This window comes from Pseudoliparis swirei, chromosome 15 (genome assembly GCF_029220125.1).
Source record: "Pseudoliparis swirei isolate HS2019 ecotype Mariana Trench chromosome 15, NWPU_hadal_v1, whole genome shotgun sequence".
NCBI classification, from domain to species: Eukaryota; Metazoa; Chordata; class Actinopteri; order Perciformes; family Liparidae; genus Pseudoliparis; species Pseudoliparis swirei.
Genome location: NC_079402.1, coordinates 18,540,465 through 18,552,611, shown reverse-complemented (window position 1 = coordinate 18,552,611; position 12,147 = coordinate 18,540,465). Strand labels below are relative to the sequence as shown.

At 42.0% G+C, this 12,147-nt stretch overlaps 1 protein-coding gene across 1 annotated transcript in view; it reads left to right on the top strand.

Moving 5' to 3' along the window:
• The first annotated feature begins 9,548 nt into the window (after window positions 1-9,548).
• Window positions 9,549-12,147, top strand: part of LOC130205307 (uncharacterized) — a 5,652-nt gene continuing 3,053 nt past the window's right edge. The window contains exon 1 of the mRNA XM_056432577.1: window positions 9,549-10,415. Coding sequence (XP_056288552.1) covers window positions 9,852-10,415 — 564 coding nt within the window. The 5' untranslated portion in view covers window positions 9,549-9,851. The remainder of the gene's footprint in view (window positions 10,416-12,147) is intronic.

Here is a 12,147-nt window from a genome sequence, read left to right as displayed (position 1 = left end):
CGGGCAGACGGAGCAGACTGGCGACGCGCAGAGCCGTATATAGAAAGAGTCGCGTCAACGGAAGTTCACAAAAAAAGAACCTCCTGATTGTCACGTGACTCGATTAAATAGCTCCAGGAAGTACTTGGCGGCCAATTTGAATGTTAAGTTATTTGTAGAAAACGGTTCAAATAAAGACACGGAACTGCGTTTTTGTTGATGCATTTATTTGCAATATCCATATAAAAAAGGAAGGACATGTGACGGCTGTGTGTATGACAACAACAACAGCGAATTTATAATATATGTAATGTTTTTTCTTCCTTTCCTTCACTGCATCTCTACGTTTTTCGAGAAAGTTCCACACCAAGCACGTTTACATCGATTATATTATTTACATTATTTTAACATAGAAAGTGGCCTTGGCAGGGATGCAAAAATCATCATCTTTACTATTTGTGTTGCCATTTGTAATGTCGATGAGAATATGTCTCCTAATCTTCTGGTCATCCAGTGTGTGTAAAATACTGTAATATCCTTTGCATATTATCCAACCCTCCTTATTATTGTGAGGACTTTAATTGTTCAGTTATTTTGAATCCACAACCTGCGTCGACCTCTAGTGGTCAGGGCTTGTAATTACATTCGGCTATAACAACACAGGAGCTTAAATTCATGAGTTTAACGTAACACACAAAGAAAATCGTTCTACCTTAAACACCGCAAACTATACAAGGACTCTAGGAATGCTGGTAAAAGAATCAGAGGAATGCAATGCTGTTTTTGTTGGGATGGTTGGAATGAAAACCTGCATGCTGTGTGCTCCCGGTGACACACAGATGTCTTCATGTGCTGTTTTCATTGAGCATGTGCTGTAATTAAAATGACATGTAGATATTATTTTCTCAGCCAGAATGTTAAACCGCTGATACAGAATGAGCCAATCTTAAAAACCGGAAGTACAATTAATGACTGAATCACGTTTGATCCCAGTGACATGTGAGCAATTTCTTAAATGCACTATACGTCAACGTGTAATTTACATCTTTGTCAAAAATGATCTTTTTTGGTGGTATTGATCTCCAACAATATGATCAGTAGTATGTCACCATTACTCACGGGAACTTTTTCATGATGTATTTCCGGCTGCTGCCAGTTGTTATTGGACAAGACGAAGGCCACGATGAGGAGGCCGAGGGGATTTCTGAACTTTGCCTCCACTGGCAGTGAGTTGTAAGGTTTCCCGCTGCTTCCATGACTGCAGCGGATGGAGAAATTAGGTTAACATGTTAAGTTTCCCACATGATTCATGTTTTGAATATTGTGATGCATAGTGCAACGACTCCTGTGTGGTGCTTATGACCATGTGAATGTAGGATTGTGTCAATGTGGGATTCTGGCTGTTTTCCTGCTGGGCCAAAAAGAAGAGACTGTGGCGCCATCTGCTGGTGATCTGAGGACTTACAGGGAGAAGAAGAGCAGTTGCTCGTTCATGTCTCTGACGCAGGAGGTCAGACTGAGGATCAAGATGGCTTTACCCATCCAGACGGCGGAGAGATGCAAGAGATTCAAGATCCAAGTTTTTATTTGTGCCTAAAATAACAGTCCAAACACATTGGAAATCTAGTGCAGGGCTCTCAGAGTCAACAGTTTAGAAATAACACTGCAATAAGAAAGAAGAAATTAAAAGAAATGAATACACTATATATAAGGTGGTGGTAATATGTACAAGAACCAGAAAGGTGCTAATATGTACAGTTTTAAATTGCACCAGAATCCAGGTGAGCTTCTTCCAACAGGACAGCCAGGTGAACAACACACACACACACACACACACACACACACACACACACACACACACACACACACACACACACACACACACACACACACACATATTTGAGGAATACATTATGCAAACAGTGCATGTATTAACAGTTCTGCGATCTTCTGCTTTTCTTTTTAAATCGGCGAACGATGACACGATCTTCTCGTTTTAGTTTTAAATTGAGAGTACGATGTTATTTTTTTAACTTACAGGTTGCACTCAAACTATTGAGCTGATGCGCTCAGGTGAAGAATTTCATGAGTTTTCTTGGTATTGTGATGTCTTATTAAATACCTCCGAGCTCAGTCGTCCGCAGAGAAAAATAATTTCAGCTGAGACGACCATGAGGAAGGATTTTTATTTCATTAAACCAAATTAGATCAACCGCTGGAACTCATTTCGGGATGTGTTTGAGTGCAATATGTTTAAACAATGTGAAGTAGTGACGGACCGCATTATATTGGGTATATCGGGCCCACCCCAAACAACACAGTGGCTTCCTCCTCTCATTCTCCCGATGAGCTCCCTCCACATGACCACATGTGAGGTTTGGCGAGTGGGTGGACCGGTTATATCAAGAGCTTTTCCTTTTGGGCTCAGCTGCTCCTGAATTTAGATTGTGTTGGTGTGACTTGGCTGGTTTTAGACGTCCCAGCCGTGGCGCTCAAAGCCCGGCAAAACAAATTCTGTGGACTATCTCGATCAATATCTCCACATCTTCACATTCATCACACCAAAACAATTGAGATTGCACCATGGGTGTTTTTATATTGAGGGTTGAATTGTCCCCTTTAAGGGCCACTATATTGTTACGGTCAGCGGGATAGCAAAAACATTATTAATTTCCCCTCCTAGATATTGTTGTATAATCAATAGCTAAAGGCCCAGTTTCAGTCCCCCTCATTTATATCACCAAAGGCAGAATAACTATTTGAAACCCTTTCAACCAAAATGAAACACCACGACCTTCACGACGCCTGTGGATAGTTTTATCGAGGTGTATCGAATCTGTACATACCGAGTGTAAACATACCGGAGTGCTGTAAAAACAACAACAACAACAACTCATCAGTGCAGTAACTTACCATTGCCATGCAGGACCAGCAGCCCAGCCACCATGAAGCGTCCCAGGAGGAGCCACCGGGTGGAGCTCACAGCCAGCCGGCGGAGCACGAAGCCACCCAGAAGAGCACAGGAGACATAATGGCATGAGTATAAAGTGAATACCACTGAAAGGTAAATATAGAACTATCAAAATCTAAATGACTGAAGAAAAACTTGTTTCTTAGTGAAATCCACTTTCTTTTTTATTTTTACTTTTTCATTTCCTTCATTATTAAAATTCTTCATACCCTCTGCTATTTTATTTTATTGTATTGTATATTTGTAATGTAAACATGTTTGCTGCTGCTTCATGTAATTTCCCCCTGGGGATGAATACAGTGAAATCCAATCTAATCTAAAATACATAGATGATATTATTGGATTAATTTGTTTGCAACTATATATGATGAGCAGTTTAGTCTCCAACTACAGGATCCGATCTTACGGTGACAATTCTGGGCTAACTGGGTCCATTAAAACACATTTTGTTTTTAAAGTATTTCATGCGGCCTTTAATGGAAAGTTTAACAATAATGAATAATGCTCCACAGTTGGGAAAAATAAAAGTTGATTTCAGAAAATACGTGAATATTGTAATGTCCTCAATTACAGACTAAAATGACTTGAATGGAGATTTAAGTGGAGATCAAATGCATTATAATTGAATACTTTAATTAGTTATTTATTAGTTATTAAAAATACTTATTATTATTCCACCACTTCTACACGGATTTTTTTATTTATTTATTACTTTTGAAACTAGCGTTTAAAAAACGAACTGTTCATGAGCCTGTGTGCCTCCCACTCCTCCTGTTCTTTTACTCTCTCTGTACCTTGAGATGTTCCCTCCCATTCCATAACCACAACCATCAAATCTCCCGTTGTTCCGCATTTCGTCTCTCGTCCACTGAGACGCGACAGATCGTCTGGTGGTGAATACGTCTGGTGGTTTCGGGGGAGGAATGGTTTCAGTGGAAACTATTACACAAGAAATCAGCTTTCATAACATAACTCACTTTTCCCTTGGTCATGACTCATGTAGATTACACACAGCCTCCGGCTCTGAGTATGTATCACAAAGCAGCCTCACTGTAACATTAAAGTATGTGTAAGACATCTTTATGGATGTACAGTATATCGTTAAGATGAGTGGTAAAGTGATATTGTTAATGTTGTTATTCATCTCAAAGCGACGTTCGGTTGGCTTTTCTCCTAATCTGACAGATGACATAGTTTAATAAACTTGTGAGGCACCACACGCGTGACATCGCTTCCTCTCATGGGATCACATGCATTGTTTTTGTCAGGTTTTATGAATTCATGTTCCCTTTTAAAACCAGCATGTGGGCGAGAGAGAGCATATGTCATCTAATAGAGCTCAGACCTCCAGCTGGAATACAGCCTCCGGAGATCTGCACCCGGACAGACGATCACATCACGGAGGGCCGGTCACGCCGGAATCACCGCGAAATTTCATTTGACCTCGTCGTGACAAAAGGAAAGGCGGGAGGCGCCGAGAGATTTATTGAAATCCATGAAACGTTCAACGTGCAGTCGGATCAACGACTTTATTTAGACCTGCGTGGGACGGCCACACAATGCTCTCCTCGACTTGGGCACCGGCGCGTGAACAAAAGGCGGTTTGTCCGACGCGTCGTAGAGCGGGAAAAGTAGCCGGGCCGCTCGGCGCCATGTTGTGCACCATTTAGTTTGGAGCCAACGCCGTCGGACAGGAAGCTCCAGGGCCTTCTTCTCCGTGAGGAACACGCGGACGTTCCTCTGATCTGTGGTTGCTCATGTGCCGTGCCGTGTCCAGGATGTTTCCCATTGTGTGACTGCTGGACATATCGCACTTATACATCGTATAAAAACAACACCCCCAGAATCATCTGAATGCTTTAATATTTAGAATAGTTTTGCTTTAAATTTTTCATATTTCTTTTCATTCTTATTTTTACTCTAATCAACCAATTTATATATACATATATATATATATATATATGTATATATATGTATATATTTCTACATATACAGTATATATATAAATACATAAATATTAAAGAAATATATATACATACACATATATATATATGATTATATATAAATATATATATATTTCTACATATACAGTATATATATAAATAAATATTAAATAAATATATACATACACATATATATGATTATATATAAATATATATGTGTATATATATATATATATTTCTACATATACAGTATATATATAAATAAATAAATATTAAATAAATATATATACATACACATATATATATGATTATATATAAATATATATGTGTATATATATATATATATATATGTCCCATTAACATGAATCATGCAGAGGCGTAGGAAAGTTAAATAGTTCCCTTCTAAACTGCTGTTTTTAGCAAAACGTTACCCAACAGTAAACACTACATTTGTTGGGGAATATTTTTAGTTGCGGATTAATTAATGAACACATTTGGGTTTCTCATGAGAATTGCTGGTATTGATGTATGTGGGATCGGCTCAAAATAAAATACAGTGCCTATGCTCATTGTAACAAAGATAGAGGTTGTACATAGTTTTAATTATAACAATGGAGCTCTATGGTCACAGACAATACTTACTTGTTGGATCAAGTCAACGTTGGTGTTGGGTGTTCAATGGGATTCATATAACAAATATATCTTTTACAATGAAGTGTGATACGGCAGTGGTACGATGGGAGGACACGCATTACGACTGTCCTCGTGAACATCATAGGCTACAAAGAAAGGATGCTTTTCCTCGTGAAAGTGCTAGAAAGTCTCCTCTTCCTAATGAACCGCGCCGTGTGCGATAGAGCCGAGCCCTTATCGGCTGCACGGTTTGCATAATTCAAAGTGAGATGAGGACGCTGCAGTAGAAGATAACGGCGTTACTGTCGCCTGCTTGCCGCCTCCCCGGCGCTCATTCTCAGCACTATGAGTCCGCCGTGGCTGCTGCTCGTGTCCCTGCTGACCTCTGACCCGAGTCCCCCCGGAGACGGGAACCAGGCCTTGGATCACCACCGTTGGAGTTTATGCAGAGAACCGCTTCAGGTGACTCCTCGAGGACTGGAGATACTTCAGACGTGTATCCGGAGAAAGTGTGTGTGTGTCGGTATGCAGTACGGACTGAGGACCGCCTCCTTTCACTGGACACACACGGCCCATGGTGATAGGAATCCTATCCCAGCTCTGGTATGCTCATTTCAGTATTGTTGTGACTCAAAAAACAGCTATAATGCTTCTTTATTTCAGAATTGGATCAAAAAAATGGCCTTTTCACTATATACCCTGTTGATAGACTGAATTATAATTACAACGACTGCATTACTCATCCTCTGCGAGGGCATTATTAATTTGTTCCCATTTTCTCTGCTGCTCCCAGCCGTGTGCATGAATTATCAGCATAGCAGGTGGGATTGTCAAGCGTCCTCACAATTACACCAGCTAGAAGCAAGAAGCTGATCATCGCACAAACAAACTAGAATGGGCACTCGGTAGAGCGCATACCTTCGCATATCACAAGATTGGGCATTGAATTATGAACATGTTGGCATTAGTTGCATGCCAATTGGATAGAAATTGGTAAAAAGAAGATGTTGACTTTTCCATGACCTTGACCTTTGACCCGATTGATCCCAAAATGGTCCCCGGACAATAACCAATCATCCCACCAAATGTCATGCAATTCAAGAAGATGTTGACCTTTTCATGACCTTTGACCCGATCGATCCCAAAATCTAATAAAATGGTCCCCGGATAATAACCAATCATCCCACCAAATTTCATGCAATTCAAGAAGATGTTGACCTTTTCATGACCTTGACCTTGACCTTTGACCCGATCGATCCCAAAATCTAATCAAATGGTCCCCGGATAATAACCAATCATCCCACCAAATTTCATGCGATTCGGTTTAAAACGTTTTGTGTTATGCGAGGAACACGCATACAAATAAATAAATAAATACACGGCGATCAAAACATAACCTTCCGCATTTTCAATGCGAAGGTAATAACATCCGGACGTGTTGCGGCGCGACAAAAGGAATATGTGACATGCAGCATGTTCTCGCACCTGTTCAGAATATTTATGGGCGAGCCGAGGAGACGCTGTGAAACTCCCTTTCCTCGAGCTTTAGGGCCGAAAGGACCTTGGAGAACTTATAAAGAGGAATATTAAGAATGAAAAGCAGATCGTAAATCTCATGGTTCGACAGACATGTGAAGGAGTAAAGCGACTAAAAGAGCAACTGCAACAGTTGCAGAAATGTGAATAACTCCCTCGGAGATTTCCCTCCCATTAAACCCTTGATATCAATGAGTGCCGCATGGTCGGCGGCGTGTGCAGTTGAGTGGTGTGCCAAAGGGAACCCGCCCGCCATTAAAGTGGAAAGTTTCACGCGTGGAGAGACGCATTAAAGCACTAAAAAAAAAGAAACATTAAAAGTTTAGAAATGTCACTTTAGTCCGCCGCCATGTCCTGATGCATCTTTGAGCTAAACGCTAACGTCGGCGCGCTGACACGATAACAATGCAGGCTTCACGTTCACCATTGAGTTCGCTCAACAAGAATCTCTTGTCTCGGTTATTCCAAAAGTCGTGAATGTATTCATGAGAGTCTCTGAAATAAATCTGGTTAAACACTTAAAAACTGTCAGGCTGATACAGATTCCAACACAAGTGGATTCAGCTAAGATGAAGCTACACCTACATTTATATTCTTGGATATGAGTTTCTCTGGTATTGTCTTGTGTTTCATGTGTTATGTATGGTCATGTATATATTAATTTAAATTGTTTACATTGTCAAAGTATTTTGACAAATTTGTAATTTGTGAGAATGGGCTATACAAAATAAACTGAATTTAATTTAATTTAATTGTCACCCCTGACAGCTCAATCCAATTCAGTTTATTTTACATAGCCCAGTATCACAAATAAGAATTTGCCTTAGTGGGTTTTAAGATCTGTACACATACGACATCCCTGACCTTTGACCTCACATCAGATCAGGAAAAATTCCCAAGAAATAGAAGTAATAACTTTCCCAGGGAAAAAAGGGAAGAAACCTCCAGGAGAGCAATACAGTTCAGCGAGGCATATTAACATTTGCTAACTAGAACGGGCACTCGGTAGAGCGCATACCTTCGCATATCACGAGATTGGGCATTGAATTATGAACATTTTGGCATTTGTTGCATGCCAATTGGATACAAATTGACCGCGTTATGATAAAAATAAGATGTTGACCTTTTCACGACCTTGACCTTGACCTTTGACCCGATCGATCCCAAAATCTAATCAAATGGTCCCCGGATAATAACCAATCATCCCACCAAATGTCATGCGATTCGGTTTAATACTTTTTGACTTATGCGAATAACACGCACGCAAACAAATACACGGCGATCAAAACATTACCTTCCGCATTTTCAATGCGAAGGTAATAAGCATTAAACATAAAAGAGCAGCTGAGGCTGAACGTCATTACCTTTACAGATATTTGGTCCTAAACCAGAGTGTTGGAGGAGCTCACATGTTTTGACCTGATGATGGCGCCAGATGAAAAGCTCATCGCGCTGTTTTTTACGACCCGTCGGTCTGCACCGAACGACATGATCCTCCCCGGAGTCACGGCTGCAGGCGCGGACGAAAAGAAAAGTTCTCATGAATGAAGTAGTGTGCTCTAAATGGCATTTTAAAAAAATTATCTCACGGCTCATGCATTTGACCGGGAGGCAGCTTTATAACCAACTCTGTCTCCCTCTGCTTTTCACTCCAGGTTGTTTCTGGGTAAGGAGATCTCGTATTTCTGCTGAGGTCAGACTCACCAGCGGCGCTGCATGTCATTAGCGGAAGCAGCCACATCGCCATGGATGTAGCAGAAGGTCGCCCTGATTCATGGACGCTGCGTCGTCACGCGGCCGCCGCCTCGGGCCGCCGTTTTCCGGCCTCCCGACTGGAGGAATCCAAGAGCCGGACGCCCCGACGCCATTTTTCAAACGCAGAAATTGCTGAGGAAGAGAAACCGCGTCCCGCTGTTTTAAAGCGGGCGGAACGAGATCGGCAATGAACGTCCGGAAAACGTCCAAAGAGCGATCGGCGCGAGCGCGAAGGAGGCGAAAAGAGAGCGAGCGGCGACGGCGGCCGAGGGACATTAAAGTTCACATGAAGGACGCCGGAAAAAAAAGCCGTCGTCCGTCAGCGGGACGTTTCCCGAGCTGCTGCTCGGCGCTCTGGCAGCTCTCCGATGGAAACCTCAAGCGCTTCATCGCAGTTAGAGATACGGAGAAGTTCAGCGATGAAGAGAAATGAGCATTTCAACTTGAACTTGTTGCTGATAAGAACTCAGGAGCAACATCCTGTAAAAGCTGCATCGAGTGAGCCTGATGATGATGATGATGATGATGATGGATTTTATGTCGAGGGGCGACTCTCGCTGGCATCCAGAGAGAAGACAGGATCCATTCATCGGCCTCGGGCCAAGATAAAGGCTACTCAGAATGATAATGAAGTGGATTTCAATGAGCAGATAATCACACAAAGAGACGAGTGGCGACGCCAAGAGGGAGAAGGGGAACCAGAGCGATGGCAAACAAACACTCACGCAAACCAGAGAAGATTAGCATACCTCCTCGGGGCGGACTTTACACATAAGACGGCTAATAACGACGACGTAGAGACCAAACAAGTGCTCACTGAGTCGGGAGGAGGAGTCTTAATCGTGTTATTCCTTCCAGACGCAGACAGGGAGACGCACTCATGCCCGTCATGGTGTCTGAACGCAGACGCTCGGTGGGAAACAGTAACAACACCCATTGAGTGGCAGTTTGACCCCCCACCCATGCGGAAAGTTATAAAAGAGATCTTTATTTTCGAACCAGAGAGCTTGGAAGAAAGCCTGTTTTCATGAGAAATGCACGCGGCGGATAGAAGTGAGAGAGTAGCGGAGAGGAGAGCTGAAGCGACGACAGCGTCCGCGTATACTGAGGATGGGCTCGAGGGAACGGCTAAAACGGAGAGTGATAATAGCGTGCCTGGTGAAAATATGGGCATAAATCACACTAAAGAGGAGGAAAATGTGACATCAGACGAATCGGTCGTATCTTCGCCGCCCTCACTCAAGGTGAGGGAGAGGGAAACGGCAAAAACGGCGGAGACAGCTCAAGTAAACAAAGAGATCAAAGAGAAAACATCAAGAAGGGAAGTCTTGGCTCAAGGCGGCCCACGCAAAGAGGACAGCCTGCCGAGCACAGAGACACCAGAGCAGGCCAGATTCATCAAATGGACAACTGGGAGTGGAGAAGTTCCTGTTGGGAAGTCCTTCTGGGGCCTCAGGATGAGAGAGGACGTCCCGGAAGAGACGAGCGGCCCTCGAGAAGAGACCGGAGCCAGAGCTTTGACCAACGGGCCGGAGACAGACGGGAAAGTCGTCCAACGTGATTCAGAAATGAACTCGGTTACGGACACGCGGCCAAAAGTGAGTCACGTTGCACAACCGCAAACATACACATGAAAAGCACCGGTTGGTCATCTGGCACCAGCGTGGTGCGCGATAACGGATCGCCCTCCCACATCTGTCCGTTATGTAATCGTAATGTGTGTCGAGATGAATGTTTACTTTCCATCGCAAACAAAGTCTACCGACGGGTAGTAAGTAAGTTGAACCTCAACCTGCTGACAACCGATTAGCTTAGTTTAGCACAAAGAGAGGAAACACAGTTCCCAAATTACCATTTTATATCTTAATTGTTTAATCTCCATGAAAAACAAGGTGTAGGAATGTCTCGGTCAGACACAGTGACTTCCTGCAACCAATAAAAGCAATTTTCTTGAAAGCGAATTAATGTATTTTCAAAATGTCGAGCTTTTGATTTAAGGAAGATAAAGTGAGATATAAAAAAACAGAAGGAAAATTAGTTTTTTAATTTCACAGAAATGTGCGAAATACAATGCAGAGATGAATCTGACGGGAATTTAAAGTGATAATGCTGCAAGGATGAGAAAACAATGTAATAATGCACAAAGGCAGATTATTTGAAATAACTTTTTTGATACCCAATAAATGATCCAAGAGAGAAAACAAATGCTGCATTGCAAATAAAAGGGCCACAATATATATATATATATATATTGTATTTTATTTATAAATTTATTTCTATATATATATTAGGGCTGTCAGCGTTAACGCGTTAATCTATGCGATTAATTTGGCCGCGATTAACGCACTAAAATATTTTAACGCAATTAACGCAACTTTGTTTACTTCCGGTGTCGTTGAAGTTGTTGCACTCCTCTGAGTGTCAAACCGCGGCAGTCCGCCTCCTTCCTCCCGTCTGCTCCTCGATATTCACAGAGAAGCAGAGGGCGACGTGTCGGTGACGCGGGGCCGAAGGTGCAGGTGACTTTTTTCTTTGCTCCGCTCGATGCGCGCGCAGACGCGCCGGCATGGAGCTCAGCGGCGCTGGACGGAGAGCCGAGACGTGTGAACGACACGTGGAGACAGAATGACATGCTGCTGTAGAGACGATCAATAACAGACGTTTTGTTTAATAAAAGAACAAAGACGTCTTTAAGGAAAGAACCTTACATTACTTCTGCTGTAATCTGGCGCTATAGAGAACATTACAGGGGGGCGGGGCCTCACCCTGATAGAATGGTGGGGGAAACACTGGGATGTGTCACATGCAAAAGCCTTTAAAAGGTGAATTTAAATTTTTTGTAAAATCGAGAACATGAGCCCAGCCTCCAGAGGGTTAACATGACATATTTGTCAGTTTACTAAGGCCACTTGTTCTGCTGCTGTTCAATGTTAAAGATGACAGGACCAATGGGGTTTTCTAATCTGGATGTTTCACTGAAGAAACAATTTATCATCCACGATATTAAATACCTCGCTGGCACTTTATATGTAGGAGCCTCTTTGAAAACACAGCTCTGTGTGAAGTTTTGTCCTTAAAAAAGAATACAATTAAACAAGTGTCTAAAATACACGCTGTCTGAAGTGATTACTCGTTCATTGAGAAAATGTAGTCTATAGAAGAAAAAAAGTTGTAATCGCGATTAATGAATTTCAAAATGTGCGATTAATTAGTACTTTTTTATATACATATATATATATATATATATGTGCATGGGGGGGGAATCTAAAATGAAGAAATAAAGAAATAATAAAAATTAAATATATATTTTATTTATTATTTTTTTCATAA